The sequence below is a fragment of the Pempheris klunzingeri genome, chromosome 7 (assembly GCF_042242105.1).
Source record: "Pempheris klunzingeri isolate RE-2024b chromosome 7, fPemKlu1.hap1, whole genome shotgun sequence".
Classification (NCBI taxonomy): Eukaryota; Metazoa; Chordata; class Actinopteri; order Acropomatiformes; family Pempheridae; genus Pempheris; species Pempheris klunzingeri.
This window is the reverse complement of record NC_092018.1, coordinates 3,088,491-3,112,078: the sequence shown is the minus strand read 5'-3', so window position 1 is coordinate 3,112,078 and position 23,588 is coordinate 3,088,491. Positions and strand designations below refer to the sequence as shown.

General features: G+C 41.7%; 2 protein-coding genes across 2 annotated transcripts in view; one reads left to right on the top strand and one right to left on the bottom strand.

Moving 5' to 3' along the window:
• prdm6 (PR domain containing 6) overlaps window positions 1-23,588 on the top strand; it is a 78,092-nt gene that overhangs the window by 14,607 nt on the left and 39,897 nt on the right. Inside the window, exon 4 of the mRNA XM_070834203.1 lies at window positions 17,061-17,188. Coding sequence (XP_070690304.1) covers window positions 17,061-17,188 — 128 coding nt within the window. The remainder of the gene's footprint in view (window positions 1-17,060; window positions 17,189-23,588) is intronic.
• On the bottom strand, window positions 19,495-21,343 carry LOC139204532 (uncharacterized). Its single transcript, XM_070834570.1, has one exon. It carries the CDS (start codon window positions 21,341-21,343, stop codon window positions 19,502-19,504), a length of 1,842 nt encoding a protein of 613 aa, XP_070690671.1. The 3' UTR covers window positions 19,495-19,501.

Here is a 23,588-nt window from a genome sequence, read left to right as displayed (position 1 = left end):
TATGATCTTTTCTTGTTGCAAACAAACATCTTTCCTCCACAGGGTGTAAATATGTGCACAATACTAAAAAAATACAACTAGATAGATGTGTGGAAGTGTTAAAAAATAATAATTCCTGGACATGCAGTAAAATTGTTGAGTAAAAAGGAGGAAGAAAGTAAACCTTTCTGTTGTCTGCAGGTTATTTGCAGTAGATCACAGATGGTATTTCACAGCTCAGTGACTGAAACATCCCTGTACCGTTGTTGTATTTGGACCCGGCAGAGTTGAGCCGGGGGCCCACTGTGGGGTCTCAGTCCGGCCTTTGGACCCCTCTGCCCCGGAGACCTCCCGATCCAATAACCTGGCTCTAACCATCGGCAGATTATCGGCTGCCGGGCTAAAACCGGTCATTAGGCCTATTGATGAAGAAGCTTTACACACAGATCCCATTAAAACTCACTGGTTGTTAAACTCGCTTATTGATGCCTCCCAAAACAGGAAGAGATATTTGTCCTATAGCCAATCAGGGAGCTTGTGTCATGTTGTCTATGGTGTCCAGGAAGGGCCAGTTTTAATTAAGACACTTGCCGTTACGTCTGGGCGGAACAGCGGAGGATTTTCTGGCGCTGCAGTATTTTACGGCTCGACAAATTGATCTTGTCCTCGGAGGGAGGCAGAGCAGAGCTCACTGTTTGAGTCTGAGTTTACGGAGGAGTAATTCTTCAGCCGTCCGCCCCGGAGCTGTACCTCTCTCTGCTGCTCTCTGCATTATTATCTTTTGGGGGATCTTTAACCTCATGAATGCGGTCCGATGTAGGACGGTGGTGTCTCTGGTTCCACTTTCTCTAATGTGAGGATTTAAGATTTAAACTGAATATCTTGTTGTTGTTTCTATCAATTAAGAATCTAAAGTATTCAGCAATTTTTCTGGACAAATGATTGATTGGTTAATGATAAAATAATTGCTAGTTGCAGCCAAATGTAGTTAGTTACTTTAGTGTAATGTTTAATGTGCTGATTTATCCAAAGTAAGAAACATTAACAGTGAAGGAAGGAAAGGATGGAAAGAGAATGAAGGTGAAAATGTTTAATGTCCAGCTGGGGGCGAATCTGCTGGCTGCAAAAAGTCTGAATGAATGGAAGTCAATGATTTTCCTGATGAGTTTCTGCTCTCAGTCTCTAGTTTACAGTCTTCTTCAGCACAGCAGGACGTTCATTTAGTAAATGATGGTCCCATTTAGAGGAAGGTACACCAGGAAGAGGAGGTCTTTGTGGAGGTGTTTTTTGTCTGGCTCCAAAAAGCAAGATGGCGACGCCCACGAGGCCAAACTCGAGACTTCAAAATGGCGTCCGTCAAGCCAAAGGGTAACATCACAGCAGCTGTGTCCACTTCTTTTATACAGTCTGTGATTATAGCCGGTCACACTGCACACAGTCTTCACACACACATTATTTATGTCCAACCAACAGAAAGCATTTATTTATCCAGTTTTTGATCGACGAGGCAAGAGATAAATAAAGCAGAGTGAGAAATACAGTCCAGTAAAGTACCAGACTGTCAGAGTTGTGCAGTACTCGAGTAACTTTACAATAAATACTTCTATATTTTGACGTCTGACTGGAGGGAAGGGAGGACAGGAGTGTCTCATTTTCTCCCTGCCTGGACTTTCCCGAGGATTCGAACCGCTGACCTTCCCGGTCCGAAGCCCGAGTCCGTCCTGATTGAAAAGAATGTGCAGTAAAAACACCCAAGAAGCGTCCTGAAGTCACAGCTCTGACCTCGTCCTCTGGGGTTTTTTTTTACTGGAGTTTTCTTTTGGACAGATCTGAGAGAGGACGAGCTGTCAGCGCAGAGTCAGTGAAAACAGCCCCGGACATCGTAACCTCGGAGCGGCAAAGAAAGGAAAACTTCAGCTGCACAGTTTGAGGCAAAATATTTTGTTAGAGTGGGATGCTGATGACACACATGAGGATTCAGAAAATTCCTGTTGGTATCTTGGCTTTTTTTTCCACATCTTAAAACAGATAAATCTAGTTTCTCGTAACCGAGTCGCTGTTGTCCGTCATTCGGTCTGTCCGTTTGTGTTTGTCTGTCTGTCCGTCATCGTATTCCCGCTGTATTCCCAACTGAATTCCCATTGACTGTGTGTTTTCAGCGGTTTGTGGTCACAGCATCCAGTAAAGGCTCGGCAATGTTTTCTTGACTGATGTCATTATTTAATGTTTGTGTAACTGTCTGTATTCTGGGCTTTATTAAAGCGCCTGATCGCCATTGACATCAGCAGTCTGATTACACAATCAGCGATGGTTTTATGTCAAATTACATGTTTGGATTTCAGTGAGGCGTTTGAGTTTTTATAGTTGGAATTTTTGAATAAAGTCAGTGACACGCTGATATAATTCGGCGGGTTTTAGAGTTTATCTGAAGAGACTTTCTTGGGATTTGAAAAGATTCAAGAGCAAAGTCTCGTCAGCAGGTTCTTCGGTGAACTGATGTTTGAAAGAAACTGCAGCAAAATAAACCCGTGTAACCTGAAAATATAAACTAGACCTTAGAAAACTCACTCAAATATACAGGATACATGTTGTGTTTGGCTTGTAAACTCAAACAAGTTGGAGGAAATGGTGCATTTGTTGGGGGACTAGTTTCAGCGGCGTATTAATCCACATTTGGTGCTGTAGTGAGTCTTCGTGTGTGTGGCACTGAGTCAGAATAAACTACAGCGTGTGTGTTCATGTTAATGAAGGAACGTGTCACCAAGTGCAACGGAGAGGCCTCACCGCTGTGTTTTTAAAAGTTTTGGATTGCAGCAGCCGATGAAAAGGCCTCTGCGCTCTTGTCATGTGGCGCCGCATTCGTCATTGTCTGGTTTTCAGTCGCGTGTCACCAAAGCGTCACGTCGCTGCTCACATCCCTCAGTGGCACAATGGTAGCGTTAAGGCCTGCATGGCATGGGAACTCTGTCAGTCCACACTGGGGAGGAACAGGGTGTTTTTGGTTCTGTGTTTGTTTTAAGTATCTGAAGAACCCATGATTTCCAAGACTCCATTGAAATCTTTCATTTTCCAGTTCAACAGCAGCACTTTGTGTCACTCGTGGCACATAAATACATTTTCTGTGGCAGCAGTACACAAACAGTGCACAAGTGTGTACAGTGCAGGGCTTTAAGATGCCAATCAAATGTCAAATCAAACCCAAATACAAACAGGGTCCGAGTCCAAGAGCTCACTTCTCTGATCTCTGACATGTTGACACGCAGCCTTCAGAGCCACAGTATGGACCAGACAGACCTGGACCCACAGTGGACTAGACAGCGTGAACCCACCAAAAGTCTTTGTGTCCCCCAGGAGATCACGTGACTTGAAGGTCAGAGCGTGGCCGCTATAAACCACCAGTCAACCCGGAGCTGTTTGGTTAAACCCACTCGGTGAGTCGGAGTAGCTCAGTTCATTTCTCCTCGCTGTGTGACATCACCCTGTAGGCACGGTAACCGCGGGGGGTCAAGAACAAAGGCTGGGGTTGTCCATCAGGACCTTCATGTTAGAACAACACAGAGTGTGTGTGTGTGTGTGTGTGTGTGTGTTTGATCAGAGGGTTTTTCCACAGTGACGGAGCCTCCGGTTGTTTCCTCTCCTGCGTCCGCTGTGACGAGCAGCACCAACGATAACATGCTCTCTTCACGTCCAAGTCTCTTTATGTTTCCCGTCCTCCGCCTGCTCAGGCCATTAGCGCCATCGCTCATCAGTAAAATTAGCAGTGACTGGGCAGACGTACGTGGACGATACATGAATTCTATTATTTGTCTCATTTATGTTCTCTCTTATGTGTTCTCTGCATATAAACACCTTCTTTAACTGCATTCACAGATGGAAAGTTCGATCCCCAGCTCCTCTAATCTGCATCTGTTAGTGTGTGGCAAGATGTGTGTGTGTGTGTAAATGATTAGTTTCTGCACCATTAAAGGACTTTGATACTATTCAGTCCATTTACTATGATTACTGTATAATTATTGTATAAAGAAAACCTGAGTTTGATATTTAGATGTTTAGGCTCATTCTTGTTTCAGGAAAACACGAGAATTGAGTGTGAGTTTCTTGAATCAAGGCAGAATGACCACAGTAGTTTTAAATTGCACGTTAATCAGTGAGATTTGGTGTCTGGGTTGAGATACATGGGGCCAGAGGGTGGAGATCATTGGGTCAGGTGGGTGGGGGTTGGTGGATATTTGGGTGTGAGTCGTACCCGGTGGATGTGACTCCATCCACATACATATTGGAGGAAATAGATTTGTCAGCCGTCACTAGTGTTTCTATAGTGTTGTTGGTCGTTGTTATCTTGATGAGAGTGAACAGGACAGAAACAGTCTTTGTTATATTAACAGTCCAACAATCAATCAATAGTTTCTCCGGTGCTGCAGAGCCTTTAATGGGAGAACTGGTTTAGATGGTTTTGGCATCGAGGACTTGATTCGTCTGGTATTTGATTTATTGGGTTAATCAATGACAGACGGTTTATTTCATCTGTAAACTATTACTGACGTTAATCTACAGCAGGATCTTTATTGATTATTATTACAATTACAGATGATAGATTTTGTCCTGTTTATCCACTCCTACAACATCTGGGGGGTCACATGGGTGGATGGGTGGGTGGGGTTGGTTAAGTGAGGTACAACTGGTCCACTGGATCGGTAGGTGAAGTCATTGGTGGTGTCCCCTCAGTCTTGTAGGTAGTGGTACCTTTAGTGCTACGGGTGGTGTAACTTCAGTCCTGATGGTGTTGCCTCAGTTTGGGTGGTGTTACCTTAATCTTAAGGGTGGTGTACCCTCAGGCTGATTGGTGTACCCTCAGTCCTTTGGTTGGTGTACCCTCAGTCCTTTGGTTGGTGTGCCCTCAGTCCTTTGGTTGGTGTACCCTCAGTCCTTTGGTTGGTGTACCCTCAGTCCTACGGGTGGTGTACCCTCAGGCTGGTTGGTGTACCCTCAGTCCTTTGGTTGGTGTAACCTCTGTCAGGGTGGTGTACCCTCAGGCTGGTTGGTGTACCCTCAGTCCTTTGGTTGGTGTAACCTCTGTCAGGGTGGTGTACCCTCAGTCCTTTGGTTGGTGTGCCCTCAGTCCTTTGGTTGGTGTACCCTCAGTCCTACGGGTGGTGTACCCTAAGTCTGGGTGGTGTAACCTCAGTCCTTTGGTTGGTGTAACCTCTGTCAGGGTGGTGTACCCTCAGTCTGGTTGGTGTACCCTCAGTGTGGGTGGTGTACCCTCAGTCCTTTGGTTGGTGTACCCTCAGTCTGGGTGGTGTAACCTCAATCCTTTGGGTGGTGTACCCTCAGTGTGGGTGGTGTACCCTCAGTCTGGTTGGTGTACCCTCAGTGTGGTTGGTGTACCCTCAGTCTGGTTGGTGTACCCTCAGTCTGGTTGGTGTACCCTCAGTCTGGTTGGTGTACCCTCAGTCTGGTTGGTGTAACCTCAGTCTGGTTGGTGTACCCTCAGTCTGGGTGGTGTAACCTCAGTCCTTTGGTTGGTGTACCCTCAGTGTGGGTGGTGTAACCTCAGTCCTTTGGTTGGTGGACCCTCAGTCTGGTTGGTGTACCCTCAGTGTGGGTGGTGTACCCTCAGTCTGGTTGGTGTACCCTCACTTTGAGTGGTGTTGGTGCGTGATGCTCTGCTGCTCCTCCTCCTCCTCCTCCTCCTCCTCCTCCTCCTCCTCCTCCTTGTTGTGTGAGAAAGCAGCCGCTCCACCTTCAGGCGGGACCTGGCTGAGGTGAATCAGGGTCGGTTATCCAAATATTATCCGTTCCTCTGAACCATTATTAGCCCTCTGATTTATGAGTCGGCTCGCTGCTCGCTGCTGAAAACACAGGTTCAGATGGTGGAGCGGCTCTCGCTGGATGGGTGGAGGCCCAGACTGTTGCTCTTGGGCACGGCGGCGGTGGCGATGGCGGCGGGGTTTATGATGCTTGCTGCTGAAAAATGGACTCCTCAACGACAGGTTGTGTTTAAGAAAAGCGAAGGAGCGGGCGGCTGTGAATCCCAGCGTGTCTCAGACGGGATGAATGAGGACGAGTCTGACTTTATTTTGCTTTTATTTAACCTTCGTTTCATTTCATCTGGCAAGTCGGCCGTGAACACATTCTGTGGTTACAGGAGATTTAACATCCAGAGTGACAACAGAGAAAAGGGAGAGTGTGAGCGGAGGAGGAGGAGGAGGAGGAGGAGGAGGAGGAGGAGGAGGAGGAGGAGGAGGAGGAGGGGATTCAGGAGGTAAAGAGTGCAAGAAGTTAGAGATTTAACCACAGAACAGGGCAGGACAGTTTTAAAATGCACATTTTAAATACTTCCTCCTTTTTTTAACAGTTTATTTCGGTGCAGTCTTTCTCAGCAGGCTCCTCCTGATGACTCTGGGTGGTTTAAAGGATCATTCTCATGTTTTTCTGTTGTTCTTATCGTCAATAAATCCCACGAAAAGACCAAAACCAGCAACATGTCAGTCCGCTATGAACTCTTCCTGCAGCTGAAGATGTAAATCCTTAAAAATGCCTCACAAATGTTTAGTTTAATTTTTATAAAAGGGCTCAGTAATTAGTTTTTTTTTTAAAAAAGCAACATTACTCAAATTACACATATTATTACAAACTTTAACACTTTATAAAGTACTCTATATATATTAATTATATCCCCTTTTTAAAATATTTTAAATATATTCATTCATATTTTAGTTTTGTTTATTTTGTGTTGTGATACCATCTTTGTTAATCCTGTTGCCCTTTAGTATTAATTCCTTTTTTCTGAAAGATGTTCCTGCAGTTCTGATCACCAGGAATTTATATTAAAATATATTAAAAATATGAAAAACGTTCAATTTGGGAAATAAATCGATTGATAACCTCTTATTTTACTGCTCCACAATTTCCTAATATGTTCTTATGTTCAAAATAATTTTTCTTGGTTATGATGTTTTTTTAAATGAACTGACTTTAAACTTTTTTTTATTTGGGAGAGAAGTCCTGTTTTTCATGAGCCGTTCACACTATTTTGTCCATCACCTGCAGGGGGAGGAGGAGGAGGAGGAGGAGACACGGTGCGATAAGGAGACGGAGGAGGTAGATGAAGAGAGCAGATAACAGTAGAATTAGTAGAGTTTCATTGATTAGCTGTAGAAGAGGAGCGTGCGAGCATTGATCAGCTCTCAGGAACAGTTTTACAGGATTTGGACTTAAAAAGCAGAAGAGGAAGAAGAACAGCTCAGACTGAGGAAGAAGAGGACTTTCTTTTTGTTGACACTGATGTTCCGTCAGCTTTGAGAAGTTTTGTGTTGATTATGTGATCTAATGATCCGGTCATGTTACGGGCAGATTGATTATAAAGCACTTTGAGGCAAATTTGTGAGCTTGGACACCAATCAGTTCACTGAACTGAGATTCTTGCTGTCGTGGTGTGTTCATGTGCTTTTTAAATTTCGAGAGCCGATTGCTTCACGACGACCTTATCATTGCAGAAGCATCCCAGATACGCGTTTTCCTTTTCAAAGCATCCATGTGTGCTGATTATTTGTCCCCTGAAATGTGTTTTCTGACTCTATAATAGTGACTTTTCCAGAAGCTGACTCTCAATCCTCAAAAATCAGAGATATCCACCCGCACTTGAATGCACCACCGTGGCAGACTTGAACACGTACTGTGTATTCAGGGTGTGTCGGCATCATTGTCTTAGCCCACTGACTTATAATGGGACATCATTTGGTGTTTGGTTCCTCTTTCAGAAAGCTGCTCCTCGGGGGGGCTGGGATTAAATAATCCACACCTTAATCCTCATCCTCTCTCTTATAAAACTCACTTCAAGTCACCTGAAACGTCTTTTTAAACGATAACTCTGCCGTAGCTCCATCATATGTTGTCTGCAGTGACGCTGCGTTCGCTGCTCTTCTACAAAGTTTTGCTGGCGTTGTGCTCACTGGTCGTACATCCTGTTAATCTTTTTGACATTTGAAGTTTCTCAGGAGAGAAATCCTCCAACTGCGCTAATAAGTTTAGCCTGGAATGCTCTTTGAAGCAGATTTAAGTCAACGTGTGACCCTCCTGCACCGCCAGCGTCTCACTGAGCGCAGAGCCAGCTAATTTAATTACGCACAAATATGACTAAAAGCATCGCTCTTTCAGGGGAAGTCTTTTTTTTTTAGTTTTATGTACTCATTGGCTGTCTCTGCTCTGTATCTACAATTCCCTAACCTTAACCCCAATTTAAAAATACTCAATCTTGGAACAGAATAATAAAACTCACCTCACAGAAGTTTCATTACACAGCTAAAAAAAAAAAAAATCATATAATCTTGAGAAAAGTCAGACTGACCTGCTGAACTCGATATTTTAGTTTAGTAAAAGCTTCAGTTCCACTCCAGTGTGTGTGTGTGTGTGTGTATAAGTGAGGGAAAGTGTTGTAACACCTTTAGACACGATAACTCACAGCCGCAGCAGTGACTTACTGACACACACACACGTCACACACGCAGCGATAAACACATTTAACACACACACACTCATCACACACACATCGGCCACTGATGGCGAAGCAGCCATTTACATGCCAGTGTTGCTTCAGAGCGGCAGTTAAGTGTTTTCACTGATAACTGGACCGCATTCCTGTCTGGACACACACACACACGCACACACACACACACACACACACACACACACACACACACACACACACACACACAGGGTATCTCTGTGGCGTCTGCTCGGTCCAGACAAGGAGAAGATTTACTCTCTGTAATAAGGTCAAAAGGTCAAAACGGTGTCAGTAAATTTCAGACACACTTTCTGTCTCTCTCCGACACACACACACACACACACACACACACACACACACACACACACTCAGCTGATGGTTGAGGTTGTGCAGATCTCTCACCAACAGCTGTCACTCAGAAATAAGGTGCACAAAAATGTAAAAAAAACTACAAAATGCTCTCATTTATTAGCTCAGCATTGTCTAACTCTGGGATCTGACTTCTTCTTCCTTCTCTCACAGCTTTGACTGTTTATCTGCTTGTGCTTTTATTATCTCTTACATGCAACTCCAACGTTTCTGTGTCCTGTTTTCATTGTCTGAACAGTCCGATGGAGATAAAGTTGCCTTCCCTTGGAATTAAACAATCGAGATGTTAATCAGTGAGCTTTAAAGGTGCCTGTGGGTAGATTGCGTTACCTTTTTTGCGCTGAGCCACACCAGCTGTTTCCAGTCGTTATGCTAAGCTAAGCTAAGCTAACCGGGTGTAGCTTCACATTTACACGTACAAACGTGAGCGCTAACGTGCTGCTCTGTAGGCTGGAAATACGAGAAAGAAACACTAAGTCATATTTTCCTCTTTGTAAATATGTTTGTTCATATTTGGCGCTTGTACAACTATTTATATGAGCAGGTAGAGAAACATCTACCATGTGAGACAGGAAAACACATAACACTTTATTTCATCCTTTATTTGCTTGGCCATATGAAAAGTGCTCTGTGCTTCGTGTTTGCTGTATGTTTAATGTTTTATTAGTGAAGAGGACGAACAAGTACAAACATCTTGAGACATCTTGGATGGCTTACAGGAGTTTTCTTTTTTGTTTTGTTTGTTTTTTGGATTTCTTTCAAATGTCAGTGCAAATAACAGAATATCTGTGTTTGGTAGATAGCCTGGTGTGTGTGTGTGTGTGTGTGTGTGTGTAGTAAGAGCAGTAAGTGAATCACTGACAGCAGAGATCAATGATGAAACAAAGAGCTGTAATCCACCCTCTTAAAGACACACACAGGCTGTTATTGTGTGTGTGTGTGTGTGTGTGAGAGAGACACTTAATCCTCCCTCTTACCTCCACTCTTCTGGTTCTTGTGAAGAGGCAGAGATCGACACGTTAGATATGTCTGTCTCTCTCCTCTCACTTCCTGTCTGCATCCTCATGTTTGACTGTTGAATAAAGGGGAAAAAACAACTTTAAGATCTCTCACAATTCAGAAAAATAACTTTTAACTCTAATAAATATCCAAGAGTCATATTTTCATGGCTTCTCTGTGACATGAAAATGTTTTGGGTTTCGTTTTTACCCAAAAATGATGATGTGGGGCACATCAGATCCGTCTCTTAACCCCTCTGAGTGTTTACCGAGAACATTTTTACAGTTTTCAAACTGGAACATGTGAATCTGTGAGCAGAGAAATTGGGTAAAAAGTAAATGAGGATTGTTGGAGATTAGAGCTGAAACAATCACTCAGTCAGCCGAAAATCTATCTGCAACTATTTTGACAACTAATTCATCATTTTTTTAAGCCATTTGTCTGTTTAACATGATTATAAACTGAACTTTTTGGACTGTTGGTCGAACAAGAACAAGACTTTTGAACTCTTCACATTGGTCTTAAAGAAGTTGGGATTTTTCACATTTTGTTCAAACATTTTACAGAAAAAGTTTGTAGGAAATAATTGACAGATTAATGGAGAATGCAAATAATCTTTAGTTGCACTTAACTTTAAAAAAAACCCATTGCTGAAGTTCCCTGGCGTAAAGCGCTGCCCGCTCAGCTCCTCCTGCAGCAGCAGCAGCAGCAGCAGCAGCAGCAGCAGCTCGTACGATGTGTGGTCTCAGTGTGTGAATATAAAGCAGCGCGGTGCTGAAAGGGTCGTCTGTCCCGGACACACTGAAGGTCAAACAAGGAGAATTTATTGAGCTTTAAGACACTGAAGCTGTAACACACACACAAAAAAAAAAATCAAGTTTTGTCTCGACTGTTGTGCTGAGATGGAAAGACGACAGCCGGAGCTGTGAAGTGACGCCTGCAGCCCGCCGGTGTTTGCTACATTTTCTGGCTGTTGAACTAAACAGCATGTTATATTTGGCCGTTTGTCTTGCAGATGGAATTTTTGTAGCGATGGATTCGATAAACACAGGCGGCCAAAATGTCTTTGACAGAACAGCATCGAGCTAGAAACCAGCTGCTGGTCTGAGAGGCTGGAGTCCACTGCAGTGGGCGCTGAAAATATTACAGCAGGTGACAAATATACAGCTTAAAAATAACCATCAAACCACAAAATCAACATATTGCGGCAAACTACAGGTTTTATAGCATTAAAAAATCCCAATAATTCACAAAATAATTAATGAAATGATCATTAAATTCTTGTTCAATACTTGAACATCAGATTCTTTTGAAAATTAGTTTCATTTTAAAGCACAGCAGCAGATGCTTGTCCCGTCTGTATAACAGCTTTGGAAGTTCTCTACGTTAGAAATGTATTACAAGAACATTTGAAAGCCGTTGAAGAGAAAAATAGAATTAATTAATGAAGAATAACGTTTAAAAAGTTGGATTTGATTCTTTTCTCTATTCAAGAATTTAAATGTCAGTGTGTCCCTCTGACCACTAGGAGGTGCTGTCACTACCAGCCGCCGCTGGTCGGCCATCTTTGAATTTCACAAAGATTGTCCGGTTTAGTTTTGGTTATTTGTATAAATGCAACAACGAGAGGAGTCGCTGTTCTATATTTTACCGTTCTATATTATGTTCATAAAGGAGAAATCTGCAGAGCACAATTTATTTACACTTAATGTAGTGTATTATTTCTGTATAACTATGTTCAGATACCACGCAGGCTCTTAGTTAAGGTTAGTGTTGTGAGCTTCTGTTCCAGACTCTGAAACACAGACGCAGTCAGGAGATATAATCATGGTGTGATTTATTTTATTAGCCTCCCAACACCGACAATACTGACACTTTACACCACATTAACGACTAACTAAGTAAAATCAGCTCTACACACATCTGAAAATAGCAGAGAGCTGTGTCGGGCCACCTTTGGGCGTTCCCATTCCTCATTTTGGAAAGAAAAAACCAGGGCGGTGGAGGGTAAACTGGAGCAGGACGACGCGGGAGGCTGTTAAACGTGCTGTGATCTGTTTAAACAGACGTCAGTGACAAATGGCTGCGAGTAACAAAAGCTTTAAACAACAGCGAAGTGCAGGAGTTTCATTACAGGCTGCAGGGGAACGCACGAGCTCGTACTGCTGCACTTAACAGGACTCTGGGCCTGTAACCTAAACTTAATCCTGAGCTTAACCCTAAAACCAACAGTGTTTTTTTTTTTTTGAACACCCTTTAAAAGAAGTGGGGCTCAGACTAAATGTCCTCTCTCTTAATACAAATACAAGAGAAACACACACACACTAAACAGACAGCACTCAGAGACGGAGGGGTGAAGGGAAGGACTGCAGACGGAGGAATAAACTGAAGACTTATTGCTTCATCGGTTCAGTCACTGTAAACAGAGGAGCATCAGTGGCCTTCACGCAAGTCTATGAGATAATGAGCCGACTCATGAGCTCAGTGAACATTTCAAAATCAACTCCTGAACAAGAGTTTCTGGAGGAAACTGATTTCCCAATCAATCGCTGAATATGACTTTGCATAAAATCGATGTTTAGTTCGTTTGTCCGTCTTTCACGTTACTGTTGGTGAGAGATGTTACACATTTCATCATATTCATGTATTCAAAACTTGCTTTTGTTTAGTTTTCGTCTTGTTTTCATCTTAATTGAACAAGTAGCCTAAAAAAACAGTGTGTTTTATATATATAACAATGGTTTCTAAACCTCAGGAGGGTCTGATGACACTTGTCCTGTTTAAGTTAAATTTTTCTTTTTCTTTCCAAAATAAAACAACACACCAAAAATGCACGTGGGGAAAGCAGCTGGTCTGTAGACTTGCTTTATGCATTTTGGGTTTATTGAAATAGGTATTTCAGTGCTGGTTTACAATGTAAAGGAGACATATTCTGCTCATTTACAGGCTCATACCTGTATTCAGGCAGTCCAACCAGAACAACAACAAAACATTATATATATATTTTCCTCACGCTGTGCAAACCCTCTTTCTGAACGCTGTGTTTTAGCTCCTGTCTCTTTAAACTCACTCTAAACTCACACAACCATCGCATCAGCTCCGAAGGGGAAACACTTTATCTGAGCAGCATGCCGACGCTGAACGAAGTCGCATGTTCAAAACGTCCCCGTGTGTGACGTCACAAACGGGGCCAAAACTAAACAGAGCATTTTTACGCATGTTTACTGGAAGCAGAACCAGTTGGGACAAATATTTGTGTTGAAAAGACATTTAAAAAGTGCATTTTGAGTAAAACAACCGAATATTCATTCAGTCAGTGAGAACCTTTACGACAGATGTAAATTTAATGACACACACACACACAAACATGAAGAAACAGAGATCAGTGTGTGATAAACAAAATGTCCTGGAAAAAAAATCCAGGAAGTAAACAAAGTGACAAGTCCTACATGTTTAAAATGAACATAATGCCCTATAAAAGATGAGATTGTCCAGATCAGACAGACAGACAGACAGACAGACAGACAGACAGACATTAAAGTGCTTACATGTGGAGAATAATAAACGAGGCTCTTTCCTTTGCAGCATTGATTGTTTGTTGGCCGTGTGGACGGCAGAGAGGCCGGCTATTGGCTCAGGTCATCACCTTATAAACGCACTCAGCGCCTCCTCAATACAGTCACAGTGCATCACCACGGATGGATGGATGGATGGATGGATGGAGGGATGGATGGATGGAGGGATGGAGGGATGGAGGGATGGATTAATAATGAACACACAGAGCGGCTGAGAGACATCCACTCATCTGAACCACTCATTGTAGCTCTGAATTGTTTATTTACTCATTTTAATTGTAATTTTGCACCAGATGAAGCGCAGGTGTTTATTAAAGTCCGGTTTGTATAGATTCAGTAATTAAAACTCCAAACTCTCCACACCACCAGTAGACTTCTGCTATTTAACCCTTTAATGTCTGAACCATGAAAAAATTGCCAGAAAATTAAAATTTCTTAAGTTTCAAAAGTCTTAATTTGTATTGTTTTTGCTACATCCGGCGTTTTTGTGCAATTTATTGCTCACAGTTTGTTCATCTTAAACAAACAAAAACATATAAAACACAGATAAGATACAAAAAACATCACACTGATGATGTAGATGATGTAACTCATGTATCAAATATGACACACTTGGCGTTAAAGGGTTAAATTTTCCCTGCTGTGGTGCGATAAGATGTAAAGGTCGTCCTCCTCTCTTTAACTTTTAACATTTCATGTGTGCACACTGCAGAACTTATGTTACTGGAGGTAAAATCATTGGGATTCATCCTCTGGAGAGCATGAAGGTGCACATCAGACTGCAATTAAATCTTTCTGAGATGTGTTGCACTTCTTTTTCTAACTGGAAACCTGTTTGGTTTATGTTTCACGCCCGAGCTTCTTTCACTATCCTCCACCGTCGCTCTGAAAAAGTATTTTTAGCGCTCAGAACTTGTTTTTATGGCTGAGACGTTGGCAGGCGGAGCAGCGAGGCTTTTAAGCAGGTGTAAATCAGGTTTGTGTAACGTTTAACACCCAGCAGGCCCGGAATAATCACCGCTTCAGCCTGACTGCGGATAAGAGGCCTAATGATTTGTTGCCGAGGATTGTTTAAAACACATCAAATCAACTGGAGTTATTTCTTTTAGTTGGAGCTGCGAGTGCAGGATGCGACCCCGACCTCGGCTGAAACACGATCACACGATTATGTGATGGATCTCGTACAATATGCAGCCTTTTTGACTTTGCTTTACCATAAATACACCTGTAGTACTTACAGTTTTACAGTTCATCGCTTAAACTAAACTTTACGTATAAATATATATACGGTGAAGCAAAATCTTTTCTCCAGTTTAGAGTGTAGCTGCAGGTGTCTTGTACGTCCTGAACATGGGAGTAAATACTGTATGTTGGAGTTAAATCTGATGAGGTTTCAGATGTGATGTGCCTACAGGGAGCTCTGGACGCCTCTGCTTATCTATCACCCATATATCTATATGGAATATCATTTCTCATGACATTTACGACACACAGAGAAGAGGCTGCACATCCTCAGCAGTTAGCCTGTCTTCTAATTTAAACATCCGATCCCCTCTGGTTTTTTTTTGTTGTTGTTTTTTTTAGATCTGTAATGCATCCTGGTGCTTTTATATCCAACGTCTGTTTTCATATTGAAGTCAAACAAACAAAACACAATCATGACAGAAAAAAAAAACGCAGTTTGTGAGTGAAATTACGTGTAAAAAAACCTTCCCGACGTGGCACACACCTACTTTAAAAACACAAAAAACTAAACTAAAATGAAATGAATGCATAAGAACAATCAGTGGTGTTTGTCAAAAGGTACCTTAAGTCATGATTTGTGCTTAAATGTATGAATAAATAAATGAAAATAGAGGAAGTCCAATAATAAACCCCACTTGTTGTGTTCATGTTAAACCAGCTTGATGTTTCTTCTATTCATCCCCAGAGAGCAGCTTTTTCTGTTTTTGTATAACTGGCATGAAGATAATCTAAATATACCATGTGGTTTTCCTCATTCTTTAACCCTTTATCCTCCTCACCAAGAAAAAAAGCAATGAAAAAATGTATTCTTTATATATTTTATTTCCTTGGGGCACTAATTACAAAAATCTATGTTTTTTTAAGAACAGACATTTTTTGAAATCTTGGCCTCTACCAAACGGTTGAGATGTTGTAAGTAAAACATGTTTTCACTAAGATATAGTGAGTCAAAATGTGCTCCACCATATGGTTGAGCAGAAGGTTAAAGGGTTAAGCTACACGCAGCAGGACATATGTCATGGAAATCATTTAAGCCACACAGGAACACCATAATGGGCTATACATAAAACACAAAATATGACTTTTTCCTGCAAAAATCCGATTACAGCAGAACATACCCAGAAAAATGACGCCGTAATGTCAGTCCTCCTTAGATCTAACACACTGATCTTTATTGCTCAACTGTCTTCTAACCGCATCAATACAATTAACATTTTATCCTCAAATAAATTTTTCTTTTACTCCAGTCCCACCCCCACCGTCTCCACCCATACGCCCAGTTTCCAAGTGGTGTGGAAACAATTTAAAAAATGTTGCCAGCGTGGGTTGTATTTATTTTATTACTGTATTTGACGGGAACAATAATCACCGATTAACAGAGAGTGTAAACAAGAAAGAGTCGGCCCAGACGAGTACGTTTCATCTGGACAGGAATGAAATGACATGACTTCTAACATAGTAAACGTGCAGAATAGTTCACTTTGCATCCACCAATAACAACTGCAGCAGTCCGACACATAGTCAGCTGCAACTGATACTAAAAAAGTTAGAGAACAAATGCTATTCTTATACTAGTTATATTTGTTTTGTAGATTAAATTGCTGATATTTACTTTACGGTGGCCATAAGTGAAACATAATAATAATTCTATGTATTACATCGCTCCATTTAAGCAGATGTGTCTTTTGGTTAAATACTGTATTTTTATTTTTATGTTTGCATGATCAAAAAGAACCAAATGAAAATTGAATGAAGGAACAGATTTATTTGCTGACTGGTTGATCTTAATGGATTTTGCTCCGTGGAAAAGCTTTGATGTGGAGTAACTTCTAAAATACATGTTTTTTTGTATGGAGTTTGGTGTGATGAGAGAAAAACCTTATGTTCTACATGACAACATCATTATCTGAAACAAACACTACTGGCTTAATGCACAACTGAAGCTTTTTCCTGCCATACTTTAGGAAAGTTTTGCCAATTTAGGATCCCTTTTAAAACAACTAAAACTTTAAGAGTTTATATGAAGTAGTTTAATGAGTGGAGTTGGGTGGTTGTTGGTTGGATAGTTGATCGTGTTCATTTCTCAAAATGTCTTTGAGAAGTGAGACCCAAATATTTCACTAACTGATTAACTTTTCTGAGCAAAAAAGCCAAACAACTGCATGTCGCAGCCTCTCAAGTGTGAAAAGTAGATTTTTAATGAGATATTTTTGGGTTTTGGACTTTAGAAAATGTGATGGGCTCTTTCCACTATTTGACAGTTCATAAAAGGTGCATTAATTGAATTGTATTTGATGTCACTGCCCTTTATAGATGTCACTACTATAGATCTCTCTGTATGTGTGCTGCTGTCAGGACTGACTCTGTGTATTTGTGTTTTCCAGATCTATGATTCAGAGGGGACGTTACAGCACTTTATCGACGGTAATGATCCCAGCAAGTCCAGCTGGATGAGGTACATCCGCTGTGCCCGACACTGTGGAGAGCAGAACATGATGGTGGTCCAGTACAGGTAAGAACAAGTCTAGTATCCGACCGACTTTTGGGGGGTGTTTGTCATCGAAAGCGCCCTCTGCTCTACCAGGAGAGTGTAAAAACACATGAAACACACATATTTCAGCTCCAGTCATCACTGGCCACCCTCATCTGATAAAAAATGAAATGAGAAAAGAAAATTGGTTCTAGATCCTTAAACGAGGATTCGCTGCTTCGAAACTGAGAGACATTTTATGGACCAAACAAATAATCATTTAACTGAGGAAAGTAATGTCAGATTAGGGGATCGTTAGTGTCAGCGGTGATGCAGGAGATACTTTTTGTTATTCCTCCGCAACTTAAGTTTGAGGCTTCTCATGTCCCATTTAAATGTCACATCCCAGTTTTAATCCGTCATGACGTGTGGGATTTGAACCTTCTAAAACTGGACCACGACTGAAACCTGTCATCTGATTTCTAGTTTTGATGGTTTGATACCAGTTAATAATCTTTTCCCTTTTCTATATCTCTGCTTGTTCTCTCTCTTTCTCTCTCTCTGTCTTAATCAGTCAGTTATTTCATTTTGTCCTTTTAATATCTCAGACTTTTTTTGCCCCTCGTGTCTCCGTCTGACCTTCTGTGTTCTGTGTACGTCCTGTCTGTAATCTGAGGCTGGTGCTGAACAAACTGCATTTCATCAGTACAGAGGGAATATTACCACAGCACTAGAAACATGTCCGCCCTGTGTTGGACACAAGCACACACACTCTTCCCTCAAACTATCCAGCCTTACATGCACTAATATATCTAAACACATATCAACATGTTCGACATGGGGAAACAGAACTCTGTATGATGGTTTAACCAGACTGACAAATGAAAGGATAGAAAGACACAAACATCCCTCTGAGCAGCAGTTAAATAAGGAATAACCAGTTATTGGTGAAAGAAACTGGCATCAAAATCTGTTGAGATGTAAATAATTTCAGTGCCTGTTGTTGGTAATACATCTATATGATACAGTACCACAGAAGCAATGAAGGATTTAGGATTTGGTCATGTGACAGTGACATCATCATCATCATCATCATGGACACCTCCCACACGAAGTTAAAACTTCACTCAGCTTTTCAGCTTGGGGAGTTTTCCATCAGAGAAGTAGGACTGGTTTAGTTACAGAGAAATTAGCCTCCGGCCGTCTCCAGATTTGGAATCACCCCGAGGACCAGAATAGAGCAGGTGTGTAACTTCCCATCAAGGCAAATTAAAGGTGAAACCTGTCCACAGCCAGGTGCAGCCAAGGGTGGACGTGCTGTTAAGACAACGAGATGAAAGTGGCATTTACATATTGTGGTAAATATATAATCGGAGTACACAGGATGCCCACTGCTCAAGGAAGTTCTGGAAAGTCGTGGAACTAAGAAACGTCTGTTTTAGACAGAGAAGTCAGGGAAGTTAATAAATTGTTGGGTAATGGAAGATAAAGGAACATTCAAGATTCACCAAAGCTAAAATTCATAATCATTCTGCTTCTGGTTGTTTTCGGGTTCGCGTGCGTTCTGATTGCTTATAGTTATATGAACCTTAGCAGCCATTTCTCTCCCACTCGCTTTTGTTAACGATCTTCTCGCTGTTAAATCGGCCACAAACTGAGGCGTGGGTGAGTAGTGACGTCCTCACTGTCTTCGGGATGCTGCTGTTGAGCAGTGAAGGATGTTAATCAAGAATTCACTGCCCTTTTCTGAACGGTCTCATTGCAAAACTGTAGAGCAGCTTTTCACAAATCAGCTATATGAGGAAAAAAACACACCAATATGTACAAATTGAAATACTTTAATCGTCTATATACGTTTTTAAAATGGTGAAATGTCTTTACAAAGAACCAGATGATATATTTGCAGATCGTACAGGGGAGAAAGACTAATTAGACATCCTGACAAATAGTTTTAAACCTTCTGTAATTAGAAAAACGCAGCTGAACTAAATCATTAAAAACAAAAAAAAAGAGTAAAAATAAATGGGATTATTTCATTTATGCAGTTAATTCATCTGCATCTGCTCAAGATTTCACAACGATTGCTGTAATATCTGTAATAAATGTGAAGTGAAATGGGTGAATGCCAGTTAAACAGTTTCAGTTGAACAAAAAGAATAATTTTAAATGACAGCTGTGTTTTCTAACATGCTGCCTGCAACACAGAAATACAGTTAAACTTATAATTATAATTATAATGAATTCACAGACGTGATGCACTGACTCCACCAGCAGACTCTCTACATTGGTTAGATACAGTAATGGTAAATGAACAGCTTGATTATAAACCAAATACAAACTACAACACAGAAGATGTCATAAAATGCAACACGCCTTGTCCTCTGTGGCTTTTTTCACGTGGTCCTGTATCCAGTTGTTTATCTCCACCTCGTGTATTTTCTTTAGCTTGTTGATTTCGTTGGTCAGAGCGTCTTTGTCCTCGAAACAAAGTCTCACTTTCAGCTCATTCATTTCTTCTTCTTGTTTTTGCTTCATTTTATCAAAGTCCTTGCGGTATAGTTTGTTTCTCCTCAGCTGTTTTATCATCTCCTCGTTTTGGCTCTGTTGCCTCTGCTTCAGAGTCTCCATTTCCTTTCCATATTTCTCAATCTCAGCTTGTACATCGTTGCAATACTTGTGTCTGAATTCATTGCATTCTTCAGCTCGCTTTCTGGCCTCCTCTTCGTTTCTTTTCCGTGCTTCCTCCAGTTTCTTCTCATAACTTTCTTGTGCTTCTCTCCATCCTCTTTCCTCTTGTTCTTGCCTGATTCTCGCCTCCTCTTTTCTCTTGATTTCGTAGCTTTCCATTTCCTGCTCGTATTCTTCTCTGAGCTTCTTGAGTCGCGTTTGCTCCTCTTCGCGTCGCTGTTCGTCTTCTCTGTATCGTTTCTCCCACCACTCCCGTTTTTCCTGCTCCCAAGCTTCTCGTTCTTTTGTCATGTCTTCTCTAAGCCGTATTAACAGCAGTTTGTCAGACACGGCCTTTCTGTCTGAGCTATAATTTAGTTTTTTCTCCACAATCCTAATTTTTTTCTCCCACTCGTGTTTCTGGACTTCCTCCTGCTGTTTCTTGATCCTCTCCTCCTCTGCTCTTTTTTCTCTTTCTTTCTTCCTCTTCTCCTGCTCTGCCTTTATTTGATCCTCCTTTTCCTTGACTAGTTTGGCTCCCTCTTGTCTTTCTTGATCAAATTTAGATATTAGTTCTTCCATTTTGTGTTTCTTCTTTTGGAGCTCCTCTTCATGTTCCCTCTCAAGGTCCCTCTGCTCCCTCTGTATCTCTTGTTCCTTCTCCTTCATGATCTTTTCCTTTTCCTTCTGTATGGCTTCCTCTGCCTCGTTGAACATCTCTGACGTGTAGTATCCACCGCCATTTTTCTTCACCATTGACTCCACCTTGGCCATCAGCTGGCTGATTTGAGAACGATTGCTCTGATCGTTGTTATTTAGGACCTGATATCTTCCTCCGTATTCAGTTATCAGCTTGTTGATGAAGTCGTGACCGTCTTCTAAGTAGCTCTCAATTGTTTGGTTTTTAAGATCATCACCTCTGGTAAATATAATGATGACGTAGTCTTCTGACTTTTTGCCAAAGAAGGTCTTGATAAGCCCCGCAGCTTCTCTTTCCTCCTGTGTAAAGCGGCCGATCTGCAGCACTAACAAGAACACATGAGGGCCCGGCGCCAACAAGCTGATGCACTTCAGAAGCTCCTGTTTAACGTCATTGTTGGACAGAGTTGTATCGAACAAGCCGGGGGTGTCGACCACAGTGACTGGCCGCCCATCAATCTCTCCTGTTTCTTTTGCGCATTCCTTGGTCACTGAGCTTTGACTGACTTTAGATTTGAAGCATTCTTTGCCCAAAATGTTGTTTCCAGTGGCGCTTTTTCCACCACCAGTTTTCCCAATTAGCACCATCCTGAGAGTCTCTCTGCTCTTCGCCATCTTGGGAATATCGGCCCTCTTCGCCACCTTGGGAGTATCGGCCCTCTGTGCCACCTTGGGAATATCGCCCCTCTGTGCCGCCTTGGGAGTATCGGCCCTCTGCACCATCTTGGGAGTATCGCCACTCTGCGCCATCTTGGGAATATCGCCCCTCTGCCCCACCTTGGGAGTATTGCCCCTCTGCCCCATTTTGGGAATATCGCTCCTCTGCGCCATCTTGGGAATATCGCCACTCTGCGCCATCCCAACAGACAATCTACCTGGCACCCCCCTGAGAAACCTCATACTCTCATATTTATTACCTTCCCCCTTTAAAAAAGATGGGTGTCTTGTAACTTGATTCACTGGAGACTTGGGAAACATATCTTTTGTGAAGCTTCTGCATCCAATAGCACTCATCTTTTCTACAGCATGTAACACCTCAGAGACCTGCTCAGTGTCCCTGATGTTGAAGACAACATATCGTCCACCACAGCTCTGTAGTAGCTGCTGGATGTCTCTGTTTTCCTGTAGAAGCCTTTCAACTGCTGCAAAGTTGGGATTGGCCTCCACAGCAAAAAGAATCATGATGAAATCATTTACTCTAGATCTGAAAGTGTTCTGGATGGTCTCTAACTCTCTCTTGTCTTCTTCGCCGGTGGGATTTAAAGTTAGGACCAGGACGAAGGCATGGATGCCTTCAGGACCACAGAGGGAGATGGACTTCAATGATTCCTCCATTGCTACTGCCTTAGGTTTTCTGTACAAGGCAGGCAGCTCCACCACAGACACTGAACGTCCACACACTTCTGCCTCATTCTTAACACACTTTGAGTCAGAAGGTGGAGCAAACCCTCTTTTTCCAAGAATGCCATTAGCTGTTGCCGTTTTCCAGGTTCCATGTCTTCCACACAACACCAGGTTTAGGGGTGGTTGTGTGCATTCAGGTGCTACCATGGGATCAGTCTCGTCGCTGAAGGTTAAATATCGCCCCCAGTTTTCACTCGTTATATTCTCAATTTTTTCCATCAATTGTTGAAGATCAAAGTCGTGAAAATCTTTGTCATCAAAGTTGATCCTGTGCTGCTTTTGCCTGCAGTCTCTGATAAGTTGGTTCACCGATGGATTCTGTCCCCCATCGTTTTGTGTTAAGATGATCAGCAAGTGTTCAAAAGCATCTTGGCCAAAGAACCTCTTGATTAACTGCATTTTTTGTCTGTCCTCCTCAGTGTAATCATAAGGATCTACTAACAGCAGCAGAACATTTGGTCCAGGGGGGCAGTAAGCCACACACCCCATTATTCCATGTCTCACTCTGTCCTCATGCAGACTGAAGATATCTGAGGTTTTCACTACTATGCATGGTTTTTTCCTCCACTCTCCATTGATTTGCACAGTTTTCTTGGACACTCTTGGAGGATAATCTTTTCTTCCACTGATTAAGTTACTCAAAGTTGTCTTGTCTTGCTGATTTTTTCCAAACATCACAATCCTGAGTTCAGACGCTGTAAAACAGTGACAACACAAGTCAGACAGGTTTCTTCGTTTAAGTAAACAGTATTATTAATTGGAAATCCATATCTCTTGTTTTATCTATCAAACCACTTGCATAAACTAGAAAATGTCATTATGAAATTATGATATTTAATTAGTTTCTATGTAGACGATACTGACCTATTTGTCTCAAATACAGAAATCTCTATATCTGTTATCTTTGACATTATACAATATTTTAGTTGCTTCTCGGTTTATAATTTCTTCATTTGTCCTTTCTGCTTTTTTTGTTATTGGGAAATATGAATACTAGTAACCCACTAGATTAGGTTAACATTAATTGGATGTCTCACTAGTTTCCTCCTTTTCTCTCTTTCTTTTGCATCACAAAGCAAAACACCCATCGACATACACTGCCAAATATACTTAAAAGGATGTCAGCGTTCCTTATTTTGAATCCATTAAGTGGTAGCATCTACACCATCATCATGCCATCAGAATGATTAAAATATGCCACAATCCCATTAAAATTCTACAGATTGTAACTTTAAAGTTGTCAGCTTTCTATTCCCATAGCCTGTGACTATCTTCTGGCAGGTTTGGCCCAGTGCCTTCATTCTTCTTTGCAATCTAATCTAATCATTTCTGTTCTCGTAGTGCATTTCATTAAAGTTTTCCTTCTCGTAAACAGAAAATATTCATGGCATGAAGTCTTACTGGACTTACCAAGTGCTGAAGTCGCCATCGTGTTTTAGAGAGATTCCACTGATGTAGCTGAGGCGGGCGCCTGTTGGGTTTAAGGAAACAAGACGAAATGACTAAGATACTGAAACCAAAAGGTAAATAAAGCACAGTACTTCACAGAAACTATATTTTGCTACACCTGTGGGGTAAATGTTTGTACCAAAAGTCATGTCTCTACCACTTTGCACCGCTTTCACTGTTTGACACACACAGACACTAAACCATGTGTGTTTTTATACAAATT

Excerpts from the sequence above, each read along its gene's own strand:
- LOC139204532 (XM_070834570.1), bottom strand. The coding sequence starts at position 21,343 with ATGGCGCAGAGGAGCGATATTCCCAAAATGGGGCAGAGGGGCAATACT.